The sequence below is a fragment of the Zeus faber genome (genome assembly GCF_960531495.2).
Source record: "Zeus faber genome assembly, chromosome: 8".
Classification (NCBI taxonomy): Eukaryota; Metazoa; Chordata; class Actinopteri; order Zeiformes; family Zeidae; genus Zeus; species Zeus faber.
This window is the reverse complement of record NC_137195.1, coordinates 17,229,285-17,254,506: the sequence shown is the minus strand read 5'-3', so window position 1 is coordinate 17,254,506 and position 25,222 is coordinate 17,229,285. Positions and strand designations below refer to the sequence as shown.

Sequence of the window (25,222 nt, the reverse complement as noted above, 5' to 3'; positions counted from 1 at the left end):
TAATAATAATAATACTGCTATTATTTCTCTGTGTACTACCTCATGTAAATACTGTACATACTATGTGTACTACTGTCAGTGCATCATGGCATGTGCATATCACTTTGTACCTCAACGGTGATATGCAGCGGATCCACTATCTGCCAGATCATCAGAGACAGGAAGTCGATGGCCAGCAGCACTCCGACTGTTGCATACAGCTTCCATGGCTCCAAGTGTTGCTGTGGGTAACAGCCAGGAAACACACGGACAAATCACAACAATTGTCGCTGCCCAAGGTCAATTGCAAACAAGTCCACAAATGAAGACAAACATCCGAGAGAGATAATTTGACAGCTGTCCTTGTAATTTCTGGATGACTGAGCACGATTCCTCTGCCTGTATGGTCATGTTTGGCTGAAGGATTTGTGAATGTGTGTGTGTGTGTGTGTGTGTGTGTGTGTGTGTGTGTGTGTTTGTCGCTATGTGTTCTGGCATTTGACACAGAGAATTCTGGGGCAGCTATATTTACGCTGGCACGTCTTACAGACATTTGTTCTCGTGAAAATCGTTTTGACGGCTCCACGCATTGAGATCGTATTTTTAACAGATCGCCGTGTACATCAGTGGCATCATCCCTGAGTCTTCTTCGATTTGTGGCACAATGGACACAAACACAAACCTCGACGGAAACACCACCCTCCCTTTCCACCCTCCCACCTGTTTCCAGCCGTCATTTTTTTACTTAAAAAATGGCTTAAAACCAGAACCTCCAACAGAGCGACGGCCATTCAACCGTGCAGCGACTAAAACCTGGTAAAAAAAAATCAAAATCAAAATCGGAGAAGAAAAAGTTTCGCGCAGCCCCTGTCGCCTCCAGTCGCATAAAAATGATCTGAAAGGCGCGCATTCTCTCCTCCATTTTCTGACGCGCTGCAAAGTTTCTTTAAATACTTTCACTGAGCTCTCTGGCAAATTGCCCTTCTGTGGACACGAAGAGAGTTGAAAGTCAACCCGATTCGTCGTGCGTTGGCTCAAGTAATAAAACCCCTGAAGGTTGGATTTCTGCGTAGAACTTTAATACTCATCCATATTCATAAATATTCCATAAATGGCTTAATCTCTTATTCTTCTGATTAAGCCTTAGAAATTCCCACAACACATCGCAGACTGGCGGTATCTCGCTGGCTCCAGGACACACTATCTTGAGACGACGCACATTTACACATTCAAATGCCCACACACACACACACACACACACACACACACACACACGCACACACACACACAGGATATACATAATCAGGTTGATGACGTGGGCATCCAGGGTCTGGGTTTCCGTGTGAGTGTGACTCACACGTCCTGTGTGTGTTGTGTGCATGGTACTATATCTATACTGTATCTCTTGCTGCCTGCATGTGGGTATGTTTATGCTAATGTGTGCATGTGTGGGTGTGTGTGTGTGTGTGTGTGTGTGTGTGTGCATTCATGGCTACACTTGCGCCCAAGTCCTGTATCTGTCGCACCTCCGCTGCGGTCCTGAATGCGGCCCCGCTCGGATCACCAATTAAGGGCTTATGTTACCGGGGAGCCAGTTAAGTTTAGTGTGTGAGAACTTTCTTTTTTAAATTTTTTTATCAGCCAGCGCCACACATGCTGCACACAGCTCAGCCTCCATTCCCCTCAGAGAGGCTTAACCTCACCCCCCAAACCTCACCCTCACCACCCCGACCCCCAACTGCAACCACACTCAGTGGGTTTTCTGCCTTAGATGGAAAGACACACTTGTACACAGCAGCCACTACACCGCGTTCCAAATTATTATGCAAATTGGATTTAAGTGTCCTAAACATTTAATTTTTTGTTTTTCAATTAAACTCATGGATGGTATTGTGTCTCAGGGCTCTTTGGATCCCTGAAATCAATCTCAGACACCTGTGATAATTAGTTTGCCAGGTGAGCCCAATTAAAGGAAAACTACTTAAGTAGTTCCACATTATTAAGCAGGCCACAGGTTTTAATTAATATGGGAAGGAAAAAGCATCTCTCTGCTGTCGAAAAGCCTCAAATATTGCAATGCCTTGGACAAGGTATGAAAACATTAGATATTTCACAAAAACTTAAGCGTGATCATTGTACTGTGAAGAGATTTGTGGCTGATTCAGAGCACAGACGGGTTGGTGCAGATAAAGGATAATGAGGAAGGTTTCTGCCAGACAAATTCATGGAATTAAGAGAGCAGCTGCTAAAATGCCATTACAAAGCAGCAAACAGGTATTTGAAGCTGCTGGTGCCTCTGGAGTCTCGCAAACCTCAAGGTGTAGGATCCTCCAGAAGCTTGCAGTTGTGCATAAACCTACTATTGGGCCACCCTAAACCAATGCTCACAGGCAGAAACGGTTGCAGTGGGCCCAGAAATACATGAAGACTCATTTTCAAAGAGTCTTGTTTACTGATGAGTGCCGTGCAACCCTGGATGGTCCAGATGGATGGTTGGTGGATGGCCACCATGTCCCAACAAGGCTGCGACGTCAGCAAGGAGGTGGCGGAGTCATGTTTTGGGCCGGAATCATGGGGAGAGAGCTGGTAGGCCCCTTTAGGGTCCCTGAAGGTGTGGAATTGACCGCGGCGGAGCATTTAGAGTTTCTGATTGACCACTTGCTTCCATGGTACAAAAAGAACCTTTGTAGCATCCTCAGGCAAAAGCTCTATGAGGGTGGGAGGCAGTTTGCATCAAAACAGCAGCTCTGGGAGGATATTCTGACATCCTGCAAAGAAATTCAAGCAGAAACTCTCCAAAAACTCAGAAGTTCAATGGATGCAAGAATTGTGAAGGTGAAATCAAAGAAGGGGTCCTATGTTAACATGTAACTTGGCCTGTTAAGATGTTTTTGATTGAAATAGCTTTTGGTTTCAGTAAATAGGACCTCCTAATGCTGCAAATTCAACAAATGACCATTTTCAGTTCATTACAACCTAGAAAATGTTTGAAACTCTGTTGTGCATAATAATTTGGAACAGTGCATTTTGAGTTTTTTATTATGGAAAAAAATACTGTTATCATTGGGAGGTTGATGACTTGAAAATAATACTGACTGTCATTTGCATCGACTATTTAGGAAAATCAGAGAAAAATATCATTTGCATAATAATTTGGAACGCGGTGTAGTTCTCTCCACCTATCTATCCATCCATCCATCCACCCATCTGCCCACCCATTCATTCACCATCCATCCATGTTTCCAACTGTATATTCATCTATCAGTCCATCCATGCATTTATGCATGTCAAACTATCCATCTATCCATCCATCTATCCATCCATCCGTCCATCCATCCAGCCGTACATCTATCCAAACCATCCTTCCATACAGGTACCTTACCATTCATCCATCTATCATCTATCTGTCTATTCTTCTGTCGATCCGTCTATCCATGCGCTGGTCCATCAATCTGCCCATTCCTTCATTCAATCATCATCCCTTCTTTTATCAAACCATCCTTCCATCCATCCATCTGTTTATCCTCCTTTCATGTCCTTCTGTCCATCCATGCATTCATCCATCCATCTGCCCATTCCTTCATCTATTCATTGATATATCAAATCATCCATCCATCTATTAATCCATCCATTCATCCATCTATCTGTCTATCTATCCATCCGCCTATGTATTCATCCATCCGTCCATCCATCCGCCCTTCCACCCATCCCTCTGTCCATCCACAATCCCCCGTACCTTCTTCTTCTCTTTCTTCTCGTCCTTCTTGGTGAACAGGGTGTGGACCCACCAGATCTTGGTGAACATGCTGCCGTAGGCCAGGCTGAAGCCCAGACCGAGAAGCCACAGCCGGAACTGCACCAGGTGGGAGGAGGAGAAAGGAAGGGAGAGAGGAAGAGCGAAGAGATGTGTGGGATGACAAGGGGTGGAGATGGCAGAGAGGGAGGGAACCGGGCAGGAGGGAGAAGGTGGGTGCAAGGAGATATCCCAGGTGTCCAGGAAGAGGGAAGGACAGAGAGGCAGCCCGAGAGAAGAACAGCGAAGGAGAGAGGGCGCAGAGACAAAGAGAGATAGATAGAGGTTAAGAGAGAAAGGGGGAGGACACAGGCCGTTAAACCGTGCAGAAGAGCAAGGGGAAGAGGGAGGAAGAGTAGGCGGAAAAAAAAGAGAGATGATAAGGACAGTTGCAAAACAGAAAGAGAGACAAAGAAAAAGAGAGAGAGAGAGATAATTAAAGTTATATTAAGTCCAAGGGATTAAAGAGTACAAGGTGAGAGAGAGAGAGAGAGAGAGAGAGAGAGATGGGGAGAGAGAGGTGAGCTAAAACCATAGAATAACAAGGAAGCATGAAGACACTTAATGAGATTGAAACACTGAAAATCTCACCGTTACAACACGATAGACTGACCTGACCTCTATCCTAAGTTGTATTATTCTATTCAATCTTCAATTCTAATCAATGACACCGGCATGTTTAGAGACAATAATGCCAAGGATCTAAGATAATTACCATAGAAAAGAGCAAGACAATCGACAGGTGAGAGATGGAGAATCAACATCTAGCCCCCCTCCCTGTTACCTGGCAGACCACGGGGAACTGGGACCTGTGCACGTGGTGTCCGTCTATCCCCAGAGGGAACACGGCCGCCAGGGCACTCATGCAGCCCACTGCGGTCATGTTGTTCAGATAGGGCTGCGAGTTCTGGATGTAGCTGAGGCAGCAGAGGCAGGACACACGCACGCACGCACGCACGCACGCACGCACGCACGCACGCACGCACGCACGCACGCACGCACGCACGCACGCACGCACGCACACACACACACACACACACACACACACAATTAGACCAAAGAACTCCAAACGGTGTTAAACACTCAGACATAACTGCATCTTTCTGCTGATGTGTTTGCCATTAAGTCGCTGTAATGGCCTCTCTCTGCATTCCAGGTAAATGTCAAAGATAATGTAATTAACTGCCGGCTCTAGGGTTTCAATTGGGCTGCAGTGTGCCACTTTAATATTAAATTGGAAATAATTTGTAATTATTAATTATCTTCATCCGAGCTCGTCTGAGTCTGTCTGCCTGTCTCTTTTATCCAAGCAACCTGGCGTGGTCCGATGAGAGCGCAGAGCTCATTTGTATTTACACACACACACACACACACACACACACACACACACACACACACACACACACACACACACACACACACACACACACACACACACACACACACTCACACACACACACACGCTCGCGCGCGCTAGTGCAGATTCTTTTTGAGTTTTTGAGCCGATTTCATTACCCAGTGAAGTGTTTCATTGCAAACTTGTTTTGTAAAAAGTGCTTAGTGAACAAATTGGATTTGATTTGATTAGACTTGCAGCGTTTTGGCTCCTCGATGCAGCTGTGGCTGGAATGGTGTTTGAAAAATACAGCAATCAAAACCTGGACCGGGGTCTGGCTGGAACATTAGAGCTCGGCAGGTACTCCCAAAAGAATACACCTCCACCGCTCCCGGAAAACTCTAGATAAGCTTGCTGCCTGACTATATGGGACTTTAAATCACTTTGACCGAGGTCAAACATGAAAATACTGTATTAAAACAGCAGCAAAGATATCGTGGGCTGGGTTCAGAGACATGGATTAAGCTTCAAAATCCTGCATCAGAAGCCGTTCTCTGAAGGTTTACAGCCAGAGCTAAGCTGTGACAATGATACAAAATATTAGGCTGTAAATTGACGCCCAAACTTCTAACTCCGGTTTCCATTTAACATTCAAGGAAAATTGCACTCCTTGCCTCTCCTCCACATATAGAACGGTGTCTTGGGCTCAGACAGCTTTGCCCCAAACAACATCCGGCTCTAAAACCGACCACAACCAGGGGTAGTCCGCTGCTACCTCAAAAGCTCCTGTGTCGAGCGACTTACATTCCCGAGTAGTTATTCATAACTCAGAAACAGTAAGCTCTTCAGACTCTTCAGATTCTTAGTGGAGATTAATTTGGCCGGACACAAAGACGGACCTAAACAGGTATGAATCAACGTGTTAACAGCCAGGGTTGGGTTTTACGTATGTTTTTAGGTGGAATTTCCCCATTATAATAGGGTTAGGGTTTGTGCTTATCTAGCTCATTTTGCACCAAACTGAATCGCATTAGAATTCATCACACACACACACACACACACACACACACACACACACACACACACACACACACACACACACACACACACACACACACATACACAGACAGACGCCTGGCAGCTGCACTAAAAAGAACAACCTCGCTTTTCCTGGAGACGACTGAGAGCTTTACGGGAGCTGACTCCCAGATAGGTGCCCCCACTGAAGATCGCCGAGCGCTGCTTGTGACGGGCCATCCATGTTTTATGGCATGAGATGGAGACGGATCAGTGAGTGTCGGGCGGGTCGGCCCCGAACGAGAGGAAGCCGCCCCGTCCTGCTGCCCACCGCCAGACTCACCGAACGCTGCCGTTGTAGATGTTGAAGGTGAGACAGACGATTCCCAGCAGGATGCCCAGGCCGGCAAACACGGACACGGCTGCAAAGAGCTTCTGAGACAGGAAGCGGAACTCCTCGATCACCATGGTGCGATCGGCTGGAGGCCCCGCCCCTGGAAACGAGGGGGAGAGAAAGAGAGAGAAAAACAAAAATAAGAGGTTCATCTTGTCTTCACTGTACGTTACACTCTGCAGTTATTGTCAATAGATAAGGACAAGATGGTATTGAAGTTGTTCTCCGGTCTATTTAAAAGAAACACATATTGAACGAGATCAATGGAAACAAAGGGGAGGAGTGAGAGAGGGACAGAGAGAAAGAGAGAAAAATGAAACACGGACAGTAAAGGAAAGACCAAGAGATAAGGCAAGAAAAGAAGACGAAGTGAGAAAAATAGAGAAAGATGCGGTGTGTGTTGAACCATGAACCTTGCTCTGATGGCGCTGGACAACCCCTCCTCCCAGACAGTTTTTTTTAGAATATAACCGCCCTCTTAACGCAGAATTCTGAGGCATAAGGTAAAAGCAATAAGAGCCTGGTTTAAACCCTGGAGTGATATATAAACACAGACTGACGGAGGAAAAAGCACACCCCATGGTCACACCATGTTGTTTCTTTTATATTTGCTTTCAATGGGTACACCTTTCTTAATGTTTGATGAAAAATTCCCTCAGGGGAAATAAAGATAAATTAATATAGTACAGTGTAGTATAGAGTAGTAGAGTGGCATAGTACAGTACAGTATAGTATAGTATAGTATAGTATAGTATAGTAGAGTATAGGGGTAATGTATAGTAAAGGGTAGTGTAGTGGTAATGTATAGCAAAGTAAAGTGGTAGTGTAAAGTATAGTATAGTATAGTGGTAGTGTGTAGAAAAGTCATTATAGTTGTAATGTGTAGAAAAGTACAGTGAAGTGGTAATGTGTAGTATAGGAGAGTATAGTAGTGGTGTATAGTATAGTATAGTGGTAATGTGTAGAAAAGTACAGTATAGTGGTAGTGTGTACTATAGTATAGTATAGTGGTAGTGTATAGTATAGAGGTAATGTGTAGAAAAGTACAGTATAGTGGTAGTGTGTACTATAGTATAGTATAGTGGTAGTGTGAAGTATAGTATAGTATAGTATAGTGGTAATGTTTGGCATAGTATAGTGGTAGTGTGTAGAAAAGTACAGTATAGTGGCAATGTATAACATAGTATAGTGGTAGTGTGTAGAAAATTACAGTATAGTGGTTATGTATAACATAGTATAGTGATAGTGGTAGTGTGTAGTATAGTACAGTATAGTGGTAATGTATGGCATAGTATAGTGGTAGTGTGTATAAAAGTACAGCACAGTATAGCATAATATAATATATTATAGTGGTAATGTATAGCATAGCACAACATAGTATAGTGGTAGTGTGTAGTAAAGTATAGTGGTAATATACAGCATGGTATAGTATAGTATAGTATAGTACAGCATGGTATAGTATAGTGGTAGTGTGTAGTACAGTACAGTATAGTGGTGGTGTGTAGTATAGTATAGTGGTAATGTACAGCATGGTATAGAATAGTGGTAGTGGGTAGTACAGTATAGTATAGTGGTAGTGTGTAGTATAGTATAGCAGTAGTGTGTAGTATAGTATAGTGGTAATGTGTAGAAAGGTACAGTATAGTGGTAGTATGTAGTATAGTGGTAGTGTGTAGTATAGTACAACAAAGTGGTAATGTTTAGTGTGAGAGAACATGCAGATGATCAATGCTCATGAAAGATATTGCTTTACAACCAAGTGATGTCTAAATGTTAAAGGGCATATTATGTTTGTTTGGTGACTACGCCCGACTCCTCTTTATCAGGAGCTCTTACATTCCTGCACACAACTGTCACAATTATTTTAGTTGTTATCTTTCTAGCTCCTAAAAGGGCCATTTGTGTAAACACTCAATGTATGCTTTCTTTTTATGATCGTGTTTGATGTCTTCCTTTGTTAAAACAGTTCTCAGCTGTTACTGCCTGTCACATGGCTCGTCTCAGAATGGGCCAACCTCGTCCCTGTATATAACCTGGCTTTTTCCTCTGTAAAACTAGACTGATCAGATCACTGTTTTGAAGCTCTCCGTATCTTTCTCTTTATTCTGCAGAATAAATATCTTTAATACTCTCAATTTGTTTCCCTGTAGCGGGCAGATTAACCTCACTGACCACGCAGTGAGAAATTCTCCGAACTTATGTTAGGGCGTACTATGCCCAAGGCGGACCACGATGGACGTGCACCTGTACATTTTTGAACTTGCGGTGATAATCAAAATGGATCGGACAGTCACGCCTGTCAAACAAAAAAGAAAGGTTCGGAGAAAGTATTGTGCTGAATATTTATCATTGGGATGTTTTTGGACAGCCACGGCAGACGAACCATTACCGCTGTGCGTGGTGTGTTTTCCGAGATTTTATCAAACGGAGCTCTGATCCATGTAAACTGCGCCGTCACCTCGAGACACAAACACCAACAGCTCATGTCCAAGCCGCTTCAATTTTTCGATAATAAACTCAAGGAGTATCAGGGCAAGAAGAAAGTCATCGAAACGTCATGCACGGGCACCGAGAACGCAAAGGCAGCGGGAGCGTCCTATCGGGTCGCCCGACTCATAGACATACCTGGTAAGCCGCACGCAATCAGGGAGAATTGAATTCTTCCTGCCACAAAGGAGATCGTGGGGGTGATGTTGGGAGAGGAGGCGTGCAAGCCAATCAACCTCATCTCATTGACTGATAACTCAGTCAGACGAGGATTGACAAGATGGCAGAGAATGTGTCAGAACAGCTGATCACGAGCGTAGGAGAGTGTACGAAAAACCCCTTCGCCAGCCACAGTGACGAGACCCTCGCAGGCCTGAGCACTAAATAGAAGGACAGCCTTGTGGATCTCTCCTGATCCCGCTCAGTGAAACTGGCTTTCTCACCGAAGTACCTCACAAACAGAGCTGTGTGATTTCTGATGCCTTTCCCGACAACGTATCTCTGCGGGACTGGCTTTTCAGCGCTTGTGGCATTGAAGACAAAATACAGGAATAAACTGAATGTTGAGCCAGATCTTCGCCTCAGACTGTCGTCCCTTAAGCCAGACATCAAGCGTTCTCATGAGGTGAGTTCATATTAATGTGCTCCTGTTATTGTTAGTTTTACATGGAACAAAAGTTCCATGGATATAAGGTTATTTTTAACCCACCTCTCTTCTTTTACCACTACTGCACTGTATGTATGAGAATGCATATGACCTTATATGATGTTAAAATATACGTCCTCTGAGAACGCACTGTATGGCTCCCGTATTACTTCTGGTCGGATGTGGGCAGCGAACACTTTTGAGATTTTCAAGTGGGCCACGAGTTGGAAAAGGTTGGGAACCACTGGTATAGCGGTAGTGTGTAGTATAGCATAGTAAAGTGGTAGTGCAAGCATAGTATAGTGGTAGTATGTAGTATCGTATAGTATCATGGTAAATGTATAGCATAGTATAGTATAGTGGTATAGTATAGTATAATATAGTATAGTGGTAGTGTATGGCATAGTATAGTGGCAGTGCATAGAATAGAATAGCATAGTATGGTGGTAATGTATAGCATAGTATAGTATCGTATAGTAGTGTGTAGTATTGCATAGTAAAGTTGTAATGTATAGCATAGCATAGTATAGCGGGAGTGTAGAGTATAGTACAGTATAGTGGTAGTGTATAGTATAGTTTAGTGGTAATGTATAGCATAGTATAGTACAGTGGTAGTGTGTAGAAAAGAACAGTATAGTGGTAGTGTGTAGTATAGTATAGTATAGTGGTAGTGCCCAAGTCTCCGAACAGATCCACGGACGACGCGTTCTTTCAGGTACTGCACACCACGCTCACGCACCTTGATGGTCGGAAGAGGGCTATGTGAGATTGCTGTTCATCTAAAGTTCAGCTTTCAATACCATAGTCCTCACCAGACTGGCTGTCAAGCTAGTCTGGTGACACTCCGCTGTGTGCCTGGATCCTGGACTTCAGCCCGGCCCCCGGTGGTTAGGGCGGGGAGGCACATGTCCAGCTCCCTCACCATGAACACAGGATCCCCCCAGGGCTGCGTCCTCAGCCCCCTACTGGACCCCCTGTACACACATGACGGTGTGGCCAGGTCCATCTCCAACACCATCCCCAAGTTTGCTGACGACACCGTCGTAGTGGGCCTGATCAACGACGACGATGAGAAGGCCTACCGCGAGGAGGTGGCTGACCTGTCACTCTGGTGCCAGGACAACAGCCTCCTCCTGAACGTCAGCAAAACTAAGGAGCTGATTGTGGACTTTAGGAGGGGATTATAACTGAGGACGCACGCGTTGCTGGTGATTAATGGGGCTTCTGTTGACAGGGTGAGCAGCACTCACTTAACATGGACTACACACACAGACACTCTGGTGAGAAAGGCAACACAGCGTCTTTACCACCTCAGGCAGCTAAAGAAATTCCGGGTGTCGGTGAGGATCCTCAAGTCCTTCTACTCTGGAGCAGTGGAGAGCATCCTGACAGGGAACATCACTGCCTGGTTTGGGAACTGTACTGCTCAGGACAGGCGGGCCCTGCAGTGGGTGGTGCGTTCAGCCCAACGTACCACTGGAACTACCCTCCCCTCCCTGCAAGACTTATATACTACAGCATAGTGTAGTATCGTGGTAGTGTGTGGTATAGTATAGTACAATATAGTACAGTATAGTTCTGTATAGTGCTGTATAATTTGGCACAGTGTCGTGGTCATGTGTAGTAAAGTGGTAGTGTATAGTATAGTATAGTGCAATATAATATTGTGTAGTGTGGTATAGTTTGTTATGTATTGCATAGTATTGTGGTATAGTATAGCAAAGTACAGTTTAGTACTGTATAGTAGTGAAACTGAATTTGATAAACTGTTCAAGCCGAATTTCTGTGCAGTTTGAGAAATTTAAAAAAGCACCTTTCATTTGACAGCTGCACTAACATTTTGGAGGCGAGTACGCGCAACCTAAATGATAGGAACTCACTGAAATCCCAACCGACCTTCACGTACTACTGGCGTTGAACGAGGGTTTGCGTCCAGGCTGAAAACTTCTTTCTTTCAAGAATCCCAAATTAGCAGCCAGACAATTATCTCCAGTGATTCATGTTCAAATTAGAAACCTGCATATTTATCGTTAATGTGGGGTTGGAAACTTTGTGATCGTTAAAGATGGGAGTTTAAGCATTTTAGAAAGGACATGCAGATGCTAGTTTACACCCACCACTAAATTATTTATGCATTTAAAGCTTTAAAAGAGACGCTCTCCAGAGTAAGGATGTGGAGCAGATGGACCGAGACACTTTTCACACTCCACACTCCCCATCTATCTGTCGTTCCTCGGAGGATTTGTGTGTGTTTATGTGCGGCAGCTTATGTGTATCTGCATATATATTTGGGTAGTTGCAGGTGTTAGGGATTTCAGTTCTATATATACACACAGTATATATAATATGTCAATTCTTGCATTCTTGGAAATTGCAATTTTGTTAGTAATACAATTCAATCGTTTTGTTTTCTTTTACAGATTTTTGAATATTTATCTCTGAAGATACATTTAGAACTAGTGCCTCTTTCGATTTCTTAAATGTAGAACAGAAACTTCTGCTGCATTTGGAATAATCTGTTCTCTGTTTGAGCAGATTTGGATTTAACGCCAACTAACATCAACGTTCTCCGATCCAAAAATAAGATGCTATTATATACACTATATATATATATATATATATATATATATATATTCAAGATTCAAGAGGTTTATTTACATATTATAATATAATTACCAGCATGACCATATAACATATATGATATATTATACATCATGGGCAGTGCTGTTATATAATAATATAAAATATTGTTCTATATTATTATATAACAGCACCGCCCGTGATGTGATATTGCTTTTATTCAGGGATAAAAGTTCTATAAAAATGATATTTAACAATTGATACTAATTCAATATATCAGATTAATAATAAAATATTAATTTCAGGTTTCTATGTATTAATAAAAATGTGGCCGAGCAGCACATGTTTCCCTGCTGGCCATAGACACTGTATAGCAGAGTGAAACACACAGTAAACACTTAATGTGCCTCTCGTCCAATCGATTCTAGACGACATGCTCTGCAACCAGATGTCGCTCGATTCTAAAATCCAGATGAATCATTATGTCTCGTCCCCACGCACAAACGTCTGTATTCACAGTTCAAGTGTATGGATGGGTGGGTTCATAGGTTTGGGGGTGGGAGGGTGCGTTGGGGGTTCTTCTGTCAGTGGTGCATGCAGGCGTAATGTCGGTGCCAGAAGGAGGCGTCAGAGTGTCGTCTCCCCGGAGTTCACCATGAGTCATGCCCGTCGTCACTCTTTGTTTTGACTCCTTTCTAAGTAGAATCGAGGCTCTGACATGACTGTGGTGACATCTGACTCAGAACTCGCACTACAGCCTGTTCCTGTGAGTGCCAGCCTGTATGTTGTCTGTGTGTGTGTGTGTGTGTGTGTGTGTGTGTGTGTGTATGTGTGTGCATGTGTGCATTGCTTTACACAAACTTGCGCTCAAGTAAGGCTGGGTGATATGGAAGAAGCAATTATCACAGTAATTGGAGGGAATTCTTACGCGATATGGATGTACTGCATGCCACAATATTGGTGTACGTGTTGAAAATCCCCCGTTAGAGCATTCCACATAGTCATTAGAGTACCACTATAAAATTATAGTGATGATTATATTGAACTCCGTGATAACAGGGTGTTTGAGGACAGAAACTCTAGTCCTTCAAATAAAAGGTTGTCAAACATTTCAGGCCTTCTGTGGCCAGAAATCTTTAGGATATAATCGCATCTCCCTGTCATCAATCATCCCGACTACAAACCCAGTTGAAACAGAATTATTATTATAATTAGCCGGGTTTAAAAAGTCGATGTTCCTCACAAATGCATTTATGTGTGCAATTAATACCCAGATGTGGGTAGTAACTAGTTACTTGTACTTACATAATGCACGTTCCAGGGTGGACTTTGGAGATAATATTTTACTTAAGTATATCTGGAAAGCAAGGAACGCACTTGGTTACATTTCACCGCCAAACTGCACATGGTCAACCTCACTAAAGCAATGCAGTCAACATAATTGCTCGATAGAAGGAGCCACATGGCACGTAGTTATCCTGCAAAGCCCGGCGATGCGGCTGGCATCACATGGCGCACAGGAGAGCAATCCTGTGGCGGCGGGGGGCGGGCGGACTTAGAGCTCCACTTTCGCCGCTCGCTTTCTCTTTGCCCCGCTTTGTTTTTCCCTTTTGCTTTGCTGCTGCAGGCGGGCGGCCAACCTCTGCCTACAAATACCATAAAAAATAAAATTAAGTAAACAAATAAACATGTACATCCCTTGTCGTCCCCTCAGAAATGTCCTCAAAGCTCCTCGAGTATACTTACTGCATGTTTGAGAAGGAGAAGCCGGAGCGAGGGAAAATGTGTCATTTTTCCTTTTATTGAAAATGTTATAAGCTGAGAAGAGATGTCTTCATTAAAAAAAAAAAATAAAAAAAAAGGGTCTACCTCTTAATAACTTATTTCCATAAAAAATGAAATCCAATAATAAAGAAAAAAGTATCAATTCAAGTCAAGGCAAGGTTATCGTATCAAGTCCAGTATGGACTTTTTAAACCACGCCATCATCGCAATATGAAGATAACTAGGCTTCATGACGATCAAATAATATAGAATAATGGACCCGCCCATGCAGTGTAAAGCTGAGTGTGAACGCAACTCTCTCGCTCTCCAACGTCATGTTTAGAACTTGCCGTGTGCGTGCGCTCCGTCCGTCCGCTCGGCACATTTGCATGATTTCAAACCCTCCCCTGTCCTTGATCAAGGAATCGGGACGGGGTGTTGCCATGGAGACCCACCGCTCTGCAACAGTTGCCACAGCGATTAGAAGGAGAGCCCAAGTGGTTGTTATGGGCGACCGCGAAGAGAGCGAGAAAAAGCCAGTCAACAAAGGAAGAGTGCGGAAAACAGGTGGAAGGAGTTCAGCCGGAGAGAGCTGAAGCTCCTCCTGTCGGAGCGCGACGCAACCGGGGGGGGGGGGGGGGGGGGGGAGAAGAGCCGCCGTTGCCGTCAACAAGTGGATGTCAACTCTGCTCTCATTTGGTATATCATTTAGGGAGAAAAAAAAAAAAAAAAAAAAAACTATCTGTGTCACTCCCCCCCAAAAATAAACATCAAACACAACTGTCAAGAAGGTAAATAAATTGCATCTCTGGCTCTGCGCAAAACAAGCTTATTTCACCTCTCGTCGTTTTCAACACCGCAATTTGAAGTCTGTCATATCACAAGAGGCCAAACTAGACAGATAGCAGAGTGAGGGACACCTAATCCGGACGCTCACGCACACGCACGCACGCACGCACGCACGTCTCAATTATGAAAATGTGACGTCGCTATATTCATTTTGGGTGGATTTCAAGCTTTCCAAGCTTCTGGATCTCCTTAACATCCCTGAATACAGCGCTAAATATGATCTGATTCACACTAATGCAATAAGCTGTGCAAGGCCAGCCTTCAAACGTCTTTTTTTATTTTTCCTCCCTCGTGTCCCTTAAGGGCCTCCTTACTTCAATATCAACTCCTCTGCTGTTTCCTATAATAAACCTCTCCAATGTCATCGACAGCGTGACCACATTATGGGCATATGTGTGTGCACGCGCTTGTCATTTAGGAGTGATTCAAATTTACATACATACATACATACATATATATATACAGTATACATACTGTATATATACATATATACACACATATTGTACATACATACAGTACTGTATATACATAAACAGGTCACTGGTCGTCTTGGACCCCTCCACTGGGTTATTTCATGGCCTGGCTGCAGATATTCTACTTTCAAGCCTAAAATAAGGCGTCTCTGGGTCCCACCAGCACCGAGGATTGATTAGTGGCACAGAAAGTCCAGGCACAAGTGTGTCGCCTCCCCGGGGAGCGCCGGGACGGTAAACAACCACAGAACGGGTCTGGGAGCTGTGAAAACAGTAGTAGCTTTCTTTCTTTTTTTTTTTTTTTTACAGCAGAATAGAACAACGGCAGCGCGGATGACGCCCGGGGCCGACCTAACTCAGACAACAGGCAGACGATAAGTTATCGTTTGTTGGAGGCGAGACTGGGCTTCTGAAAATAGAAGATTATGCAAAACAACCAAAGCGTTGCCCAACACTAAACATGAGCTTGGTTGGCATCTGCTGTGTCCCGAAACCACCATTTTAACACACTTCGTGCAGCCAGGGGGTGGGGGGGTTCACACCCAGCTAATTTAGGGTAGGAGTCAGCATCCAAATGACTGTCTTCACCCCCAAACGAGCAGTCAGGATGATTGCATGCAATTCGAGGGGAGAGGAAGACTAATTTAAGCTTAAACTGCTGACTCATAGCAGCCCCGCAGATACAAAACACAGACAACAGCACATCACACCCAGCCAGCCCTTCCCACCTATCCACACGTCGTTGCCGAACCAGGAGAGGTTTTTCTGAGAGCTGTCGTAGTATCCGATCTTCTTATAGCTGCCTCCTAGACGGGAGCGACAGAGAAGGAAGGAGGGAAGGAAAAATGAAGACAGAGAACAAACAGAGCAAAGAAAACCAGGAGAAATGTTGATGTTGAAATTAGTTGAAATTTTCATCATAATTTCAAACACACACACATATATATATATATATATATATATATATATATATATATATATATATATATATATATATATATATATATATATATATATATACACACACACACACACACATACAATAGCACATCACATATACTGTATATGCATGTGTGTGTGTGTGTGTGTATGTATAGATCAACATTTTGGCTTTTTCAATTTGCAATTAATTGCAATTGTTCTGTGATCAATTGCATTTTTTGCATTTAATCTGACATTTAATAACAGATTGAAGTTTCATGGAAAAATGTAGTTAACATTTATCAATCACCTCCTAATAACCTCCCAATCACTAATTATCTTAAAATACAAGTAAAACCTGGAGTGGACTCAAACACTAAAGATTGCCAGTGCACATGTTTTTCAACATCTGGGTTTATCCTCGTCTTTGCTCTGAGATGGTCACAGTGTTCTTTTTTTTAAATAAAAAACACATTGCGTTATCCATGAATAAATAGCAGACTTTAACATGCTAACTTATCCCTAATGTACATAAAGTGACCCATAAAGCCACCTATCTATCTATCTATCTATCTATCTATCTATCTATCTATCTATCTATCTATACAGTATAGAGATATATCCTACATCTTATATCCTATATCATCCTAGGAGTATAGACACAGGGAAAGGTGCATGAAGAAGGACAAACATAGACGTACCAAGGGGAAAATAAATGGAAAAGTACTAAAAAAAGAGCTTATGTGGCGTTATTGAACAGGAATACTGATTAGGCCCGAGACCGTTTCAGGGATTCGAGTCAGGTCGACTCATTGTAGATGTCAAATGACTTCAACGGAGCCACAGGAAATACAAGATGGGAAGCGAGGTAAAGTGGAGGGATTATAAATGCTCACCCTGTAGGACAGAAGTACTGTAGAAAAATAATCCTGAACCTTATCCCGGGCGGGGGAACTCATTAAGTCGCTGGTGACAAATGGGGTGATTTTAACAAGAAAGGGCTTACGACGGAGGCTTGTGCCCAATTAGACTGAAGCCTTGAGTCAACACCTATCTGCGTCAAGCCATTTTCACATGTGCAATTATGGGACATTGAGACCAATTGCAGAGCAATCCTGCTGCAACCCCAAAAATGAGGTTTCGCTCTGAAACAAGTGACAAACGAGAATCGATACGAAGAGAATAACAGCCCGCAACGATCCCTGTGACAAACCGGGTACGTTTCCATTGGGACAAGCTTCATCAATAGGGTGTCTGTGACAAAGCCGCCCGGGGGGGGGGGGGGGCGTTGTGTGTTTGAGGGTTTCACTGAGACAGCGAACAGGGGTACTTTACCTTGAAGCTGTTCAATAAGAGTCATCGCCATCCTTGATCCCTGGGCATCAAACACAACATGGCCCTACAGCGCAGAGATAGGAACGCTTCCTTTAACACCAAATCAACTCGTGGAACCAGACAAGTAATGATAAAAACAAACAAACAATTATATATATATATATATATATATATATATATATATATATATATATATATATATATATATATATATATATACACACACACACATACACACACGCATGCACGCATGCACGCACACACTGTATACATACGTATGAGCCCTGACCCGCACACGTTAACGACGGTGTTTTAGGTATATTTGGGGGAAGATCAGCAAGGCAAACACATTTTTGTCAGAACCCCGTTTAAAGTAGGAAAGCCTTCACCCCTTCCTTCATGCGCTCAATTAATTTTGTATCCTTGCCATTAATAAAACCAAACAACTACGACAGACAAAATGTACTGCTAAAATGCCTGTCCAATAAATGATGTAACGTAACGCAACACAACAAACGTCATTTATAAAGTGGTAACATTATGGAGAACATGAGATTGTCAGTGTTTTCATTTAGTGTCGTGTCTTTGCATAGAAATAAACCCTGCTCACTTGAACTTTTTAGCTAAAACAAAAATAAACAAAACGTGAATTTTATCAAATTCGTATTTTCTCCGGTTTGCTATTGCTTTGCATAATTCCTGTTAACCTTGGTGGATATAAAAGATATATTTCAAAAAATAAGTGTAGAATATATGATTTTATTTCATTAAAAAACATCAATTGCTATAGTTTTTATTTGATCTCATGCACCGTCAAAACTCCAAAAAGGATTTGAACTATTAAACGGTAGAATTTGAAGGTAATAATCTTTTTGTACTTTTGTACTTATAGCAAATCCCTGTTTACTGTTGCTATATGATAATCATCAGGACTTCATCAGGTTGTCAAATTTGCAGCCAGTTTTGTCCACGGATCCAAGTACACCAAGTAAGTTTTGTCTGGTCAAAATTCAAAAATGCAAAAATAGGTTCCAAATTGGCAAACCTATCTTTCAATAAAGCAGTAAATCAATTCAAATATACATCATCTCACATACTGTATAACATCCATGTAAACATTCATCTCGCTGGACTCACCGACACGCCCTCGAAGGAGCTAGTGTTGAGTGCCCTGTAGATCTCCGAGGTGATGTCGTGGTTGTTGTAGTTGAAATCCTCCAGGCGACGGCCCTTGGCCTTCAGCGGGGCCACCGTCTTGTTTAGGGCCAGAGCCAGGGCCCACACGGCATCATAGGCCAGCGGAGCCTCCTGGAAGCCGCCTGTCTCCTCGGGGTTCATGCCACCCAGCCTTGACATCAACGCCGCAAGGAACTCCTGAGACGTCTGTTTGGATGCAACAATATGTACAGAAATGGTTTTTTTTAACTATATATTGTATTTTTTAGCTGATTTGTATTGTTCTTGGGCATAAAAGAAGTGCAGAAAAAAGTTTGAGGAAGGCAGGGGAAAGAGGTTTTGGGTTCTGCAGAAATATTTACTGCTGTTACACAGTCAAGCTTGTCACAGCGAGCATGTAAATGACATGTTTTTTGGCAGACAGAGGGGCGTGGTTAAGCCTCGGTCTGCAAACGGGGGCATGGGCTTCTCCCCGCGTTGGCACACCTGCTTCAAGTCAGGGAAATCGAAGCAGGTGCCAAGCAGATGCCAAAGCAGGTGCCCCCCGAGTCAAGCTGAGCAGCACTGATTGGCCTCCTCCCCAACCCATGTCTAGAGGATGACCGGGGCATGATGACGGCAAGCCAACCAGCTAGCCAACCACGCACTTCCTCCCGAGGACCTCTGGGCCCTGCGGAGGGCTGTCCTGGACCGGGTGGAGAAGTCTCTGGAGGGGCACTGCTTACTGCTTTGGGGATTGGACTACGCCACCACAGGCCGCCCGTTCACTGCATAGGCAACAGCTCCAGGACGTGACTTCATCCAGCAGCTCTTCACCAACCGCCAAGCCAGAACCCCCAATTGGGTCCAGTGCCACAGACCAGCCACCCTCAATGAGGTAGTGACCTTCGCCTACGAGGCAGTGACCTTCATCTAGTGACCTGGACTACACTGAAGACTACAGGCAGATGGCGGCATACCAGCGGGAGGCAGTGAGGAGTCCGGGCATGGATCCAGTGAGGGAGGCAGCAGGGGCCCATCCCCTACCATCACCCTGGTCGGCCTGGCCACCCAGGGGTCCCTCCATTCCGGCTCCATTCCTGTCGGCTCAGTGGAGGGCTGAGGACTTCAAGGCAGGTTCTCTCTGTCTCTCCTTCTGTCCCCTTGGCCTCTCCAGGGTGGTGCCCCCACGGGACCGCAGGAGCTTCACAACCGTTTGGGCAGGGGTGCTGGCACTGAGTGCGGCCCGGACACGAGCGCAAGGACTGCCCCCTAATAGAGGTCGACCAGGTCTTCTGTGTCGCCGGCCCACCAGACACCTCCCCCAGTAGGGAAGGGGCCTACCAGGTATCAGCTCTCTCCATAGGCTACAAGGGAGTAGATAGATATTGGTATCGGGCTTTGCTGGACTCTGGCTGTTCACAGACGATGATCCAGCAACGTCTGGTTCGACCCGGGGCATTGGTGGAGGCATCACGGGTGGCATTATTCGCTGTGTACATGGGGATATTGACGTTTACCTGGTGGTTCAGGTCGAAATTTGTTACATGGGGAAAAAGTATATGGTGAAGGCTGCGGTTAGCTCCCATCTGTGGCACTCCCTAATTTTGGGCACAGATTGGCCAGGGTTCGACGCATTATTGAGGGAAGCTGGGGCTGTGCACTCACGGGCTGTTCGGCACCGCAGCCACCTTTCAGAGACTCATGGACAGGATCTGTGCCCACATGCAACATATGCCGCTGCTTACCTAGATGACGTAATCATTCATAGTAACACCTGGGAGCGGCATGGACACAGTCCTCAGGGCTCACCGCCAACCCTAAGAAGTAGGGCGGTAAGGGAGGTATGGTATCTGAGGTGAGAGATGCCAACAGGTGATTGTGAAAGTGAGAGCAGCTCTCTATGGAAAGCCAGTGCTGTTTACCCCTAGTTTTTCTTTCCCTCTTCTGTCCGGTGCTGTACCTTCAGCCGCAAGCTATCTGAGAGGGAATCCAGGTACAGAACGATCGAGAAGGAGTGTTTGGTGATTAAGTGGGCTATCAGCTCCCTCCGACATTACTTCCTGGGATGCCTTTTCATCCTCTGTTTGGACCACACCCCACTCCAATTGCTCCACCGCATTAAGGATACCAACGCCCGGGTCACCCGTTGGTATCTCGACCGGGGAGACAGATGGTTGTGGCCGACTTTCTCTCCCGCTCCGGGGGGGTGAGGGGGGGTGTGGGTGAGACGGCCAAGTCGGGCGGTGGGGAATGTGGCAGACCGAATCAGGGAGATCAGCGCCTGAGCGCCTGGCGCTGACTGGCTTGACTCGGGGCAGGAAGTTTTCTTTAATGTGTGTTTTGTCTTTCAGTGAGGCGGTGTGTGCTGGAAGTCGCAAGAGGAACAAGCCGGACCTCAGGCGAGGAAGTGAGGGATGAAGCGTCTGGCTGTTTGTTTATGATTTCCGTTTTCTATGTTTGGCCAGCGCGCTTTTCAGTTATAATAAAACACAGCCGTCAGGCGCTGTTCACCCCGCTCGGACTGTTGCCTCGTACATTCTGTACCCCACTGTGGCCAATGCATTTTTTACTGTAATGGCATTTTACTTGGATACAGATGGAAGTATATAGATAGTCTATGATTTAGATAATAATATATGATTATTATTATATAATGATAACACATTCAATAATATGATGATTTTTACTTCCCTACACACATGCCGTCTTGAATAAAAAAATATTTTCAGGCTATTTTAATTTGGTCCTATCGATTGCACTATTTAGAGACACCAGTGACCAGAGGAAGCAATGCAACACACTTCGAAAGCAAACTGTGCAGCAGGTGATAATTGTCACCAATCTCAGAGTATCTCGGAGGGATCTCCCAAGTTGATAACATTTCTAATCCAGTTGTGTCAAACACCGTCTCATTGAAAGTCCACCTCGGCATCTGCCATTTAAATCTATCACAGCGAACTCGCTGACAACGTCCAAATGCAGCCGCCGCAATATTGGCACAGTTGCTTCACCTGAGTGAAGCTACAGGCAGCGGATATATGCCAATTCTAAACTCGGAAATTGAATTTGAATAGATTGTGAATGTATGAATGTGAATGTAAAAACTGTGTGTGGGCGGGTAGGGTCTTATCTCTGCACGCCAACAGCTCAGACAGCACAGACAGGCCTAGATAGTGGATGAATATAAACAACCAGCTGCTGATGAGGTGTGAGGGAGAGACAGGTGGGGGTGGGGGGTTCAAAATGGAGGGATGAGAGGGAAAAGATGAGGAAGGGGTAAAGATGAAAAGGAGAGACGCAAAGATGAGGAGAATGAGCAGGATGATCAGAGAACCACCGGCTGGCCCGGCAAGGAGGGAGAGAGAGAGAGAGAGAGAGAGAGAGAGAGAGAGAGAGAGAGAGAGAGCAGACGACAGCATAAGGCTGACAGAAGTGGATGAGAATTAGCGGAGGACAGCAAAACAGAGGGAGAGAGAGAGAGAGAGAGAGAGAGAGAGAGTGAGTGTGCAGGAGAAAGAGAAGAGAGATCAGATAGATGAAAAGGACCAGGGGATGTTAAGATGTACGATCATACAAAGTCACTTTAAGAGATGTGGGTTCAAGCAGGGGCCGTCTCGGAAACACTCCCTGAACAGAATCCTATATTTTTGAGTGCTTAAAAGGTTCTATTTAGATGCACCAATGAATTGCAATCCATTCAAGGTGTTCATCGTTACTTTTGCCCGGTGCACTTCAGTATGGCGATTTAAAGAAGGATGTATTCTCAGTCATTCTGCACCATCATGAAGCCGTTTCGCTATCTTTCCTCCGCACATTGAGGGTTGACGTCATGTTACGGCATTTCATTACGACAAAAAAGGCCAGATCTATCCCATGATTTACATTTATAAAACATTAAAAATGTTTTTGTTTATATGGCAACCATTGGAATGGTATCTTGAAAGTCCTGTTCGTTTCCTATTCTAATTTCTGCTCCGTTGGGTTGTCTTTTGGTTGTGTTAATTGTTTGTCTTGCATTATGTGTTATTATTCCGTCCTGCAGTGTGTTGCGTGTCGTGCTGTCTGCCCACCAGGTTGGACGCCCCGCGGACCGTCTCGGGGTTGAGCATCACTATCTCGGTGGTGACGTGTCCCTCCACCGCCTCCGTCATGTTCTCCACCGTGCAGTTGATCGCCGGGTCTTTGATCTTGAACCAGTTGTCTGCGTACCAGCCGATCAGGAACCAGACATACTTCTTGCCATAGAGCTTCTCCTTGAACACCTGCAGGAGCAGAGAGGAGGGAGGGGCGGGGAGAGAGCGAGAGCGAGAGCGAGAGTGAGAGCGAGAGAGAGAGAATAATTAATAACCGCGAGGAGAATCGTGCTTTGAAAACAAACTCAGGTTTTACAGCGCTTTGTTGCCAAACGAGAAAAGTAATTTGGACATTCAAACAGCTCATTACGGAGTTCAATTTCGGCTAATAGCCGAACAGGATTAGCCGTTTGGGATTCAGGGAGCAGAAAAGATCCTCACCTCACAGAACACCTTCCTGGCTTCCGTCTCGTAGAAGAGCCCCACGATGATCCTCGCGTCTTGGCGCTGCATCGGAACACCAAAACAACACGATAAAGTCAACAACAATAACAACAGAGAAAGGATTAACCGGGACAAAAGCCCCAACCTAATTAAACGAATAAAGTGCATCCCAGAAAACAGCTCTGCCACAGGCTGGATGGAGGTGGAGGAAATAAAAGGATGTTTGTTAAATTGATGTTGGCAGCAGTGGATAATGAGTCTACCCCCCTTCCGAAGCAACAGATCACCTTCTGCACCACAGGTGCACAGAGGAACGCCTCAGGAGCAGAAATGGATAGATTGTGCCAGGCAGACATTTTCAATTATTTTTAATGGGCATTTATATTTGCACATTTCAAAGTGTTGCACAAGATTAAAAAAATAAAAAATAAATAAAAAATTGCTAACTTACATTGATTGAAATAAAGTTTGAGAATAAATTGTTTATATTTTTTAAATATCTATATTTTTTCCCAATAGACTACCCTCTCATGTGCGATTTTAGAATTTTTATGGGAATTTTAGAACTGCAATTTTATTTTGTTTACACTTCCTACTCCAGCTTTTTTATATCACTTCAGTTTTTGTATTTTTTTGATTCTTGTCATCTATCCATCTATCTATCCATCCATCCATCCATCCATCCATCTATCCATCTATCTATCCACCTGTCAATTTATTTTGTTCTTCAACTGCAAAGTGTTGATTTTGCAGCGCGGTGTAACAAAGTTCCAGCTTTCTTGGGCACCGCTGTTCGGGACTTGCTAATCAGCTTGACACATTAATTTCCTCTATCAAACTATCAAATTGGCTCTCTGCTAATGGTATGCCGTGTGCAGCTGTGAGCTGAATGGGGGGGGGGGGGGGGGTGCAGGGGGATGCGACCAAACAGCTGAGGTGAATTTCTGATCAAAGGAACCTTCAGGTTCTTGACGGCGACAGCCGGGTCGGTGAGGAAACTCTGGCGAACACTGATCTCAATGCCCGCCTCCTTCGTCCTCTGCTCCAGGTCATCCAGTGTCTGAGAGAGTTGAAGAGGGGGACAGAGAGGGAGAGAGAAAGAAAGTAAGCCAAACTTTATATACACCGATCAGCCACGACATTAAAACCACCACTAACAACCACTAATATTGTGTAGCTCCCCCTCGTGCTGCCAAAATAGCTCCGACCTGTCGAGGCGTGGACTCCACAAGACCTCTGAAGGTGTCCTGTGGTATCTGGCACCAAGACGTTGGCAGCAGATCCTTTAAGTCCTGGAAGTTGCGAGGTGGGGCCCCCGTGGATTGGACTTGTTGTTCCAACACGTCCCGTGTTGCTCCATCGGACTAGACTTCACTCCCCACATGCATCAATGAGCCCATGGGTGTCCATGACCTTGTCGCCGGTTCACTGGTTGTCCTTCCTTGGACCACTTTTGGTTAATTACTAACCACTGCATACCAGGAACACCCCACAAGACCTACTGTTTTGGAAATGCTCTGACCCAGTCTTCCAGCCATCACAATTTAATCCTTTTCAAAGCCACTCAGATACTTGCGTTTGCCCATTTTTCCTGCTTCCAACACATCAACTTCAACAACTGACTGTTCACTTGCTGCCTCATATACCCCACCCCTTGACAGGTGTCATTGGAACGAGATGAGCAATGTTATTCACTGCACCTGTGGTTTTAATGTTGTGGCTCATCGGTTTATTTGGTACTCTAGCACTTTTAAAACACACTGTTACAAAGTGCTCCATAAACAGACAAGTGGCAGAAAACAGAAACACAATGGAAAATGAATCAAAACATTATGGATTGCATCTCTCTCCCAGACAGAGGTAGAGAGGTTGTTAGATAGAATGAGGGAGACAGGGAGAGACAGAGAGGAGGTTAGAGACAGAGAAGGAGAGACAAACAGACAGACAGACAGACAGACAGATAGATAGATAGA

The 25,222-nt window shown here is 44.5% G+C and overlaps 1 protein-coding gene across 1 annotated transcript in view; it reads right to left on the bottom strand.

Moving 5' to 3' along the window:
• The window catches only part of gabbr1a (gamma-aminobutyric acid (GABA) B receptor, 1a), a gene marked incomplete at its 3' end in the record, with an annotated part of 73,547 nt that overhangs the window by 12,344 nt on the left and 35,981 nt on the right, over nucleotides 1–25,222 (bottom strand). Inside the window, exons 10-19 of the mRNA XM_080005605.1 lie at nucleotides 24,208–24,309; nucleotides 23,247–23,312; nucleotides 22,803–22,994; nucleotides 18,712–18,957; nucleotides 17,575–17,638; nucleotides 16,047–16,124; nucleotides 6,469–6,619; nucleotides 4,557–4,689; nucleotides 3,716–3,832; nucleotides 111–221 (exon numbers count right to left, since the gene is read on the bottom strand). Of these exons, the coding sequence (XP_079861731.1) occupies nucleotides 111–221; nucleotides 3,716–3,832; nucleotides 4,557–4,689; nucleotides 6,469–6,619; nucleotides 16,047–16,124; nucleotides 17,575–17,638; nucleotides 18,712–18,957; nucleotides 22,803–22,994; nucleotides 23,247–23,312; nucleotides 24,208–24,309 (1,260 nt within the window). The remainder of the gene's footprint in view (nucleotides 1–110; nucleotides 222–3,715; nucleotides 3,833–4,556; nucleotides 4,690–6,468; nucleotides 6,620–16,046; nucleotides 16,125–17,574; nucleotides 17,639–18,711; nucleotides 18,958–22,802; nucleotides 22,995–23,246; nucleotides 23,313–24,207; nucleotides 24,310–25,222) is intronic.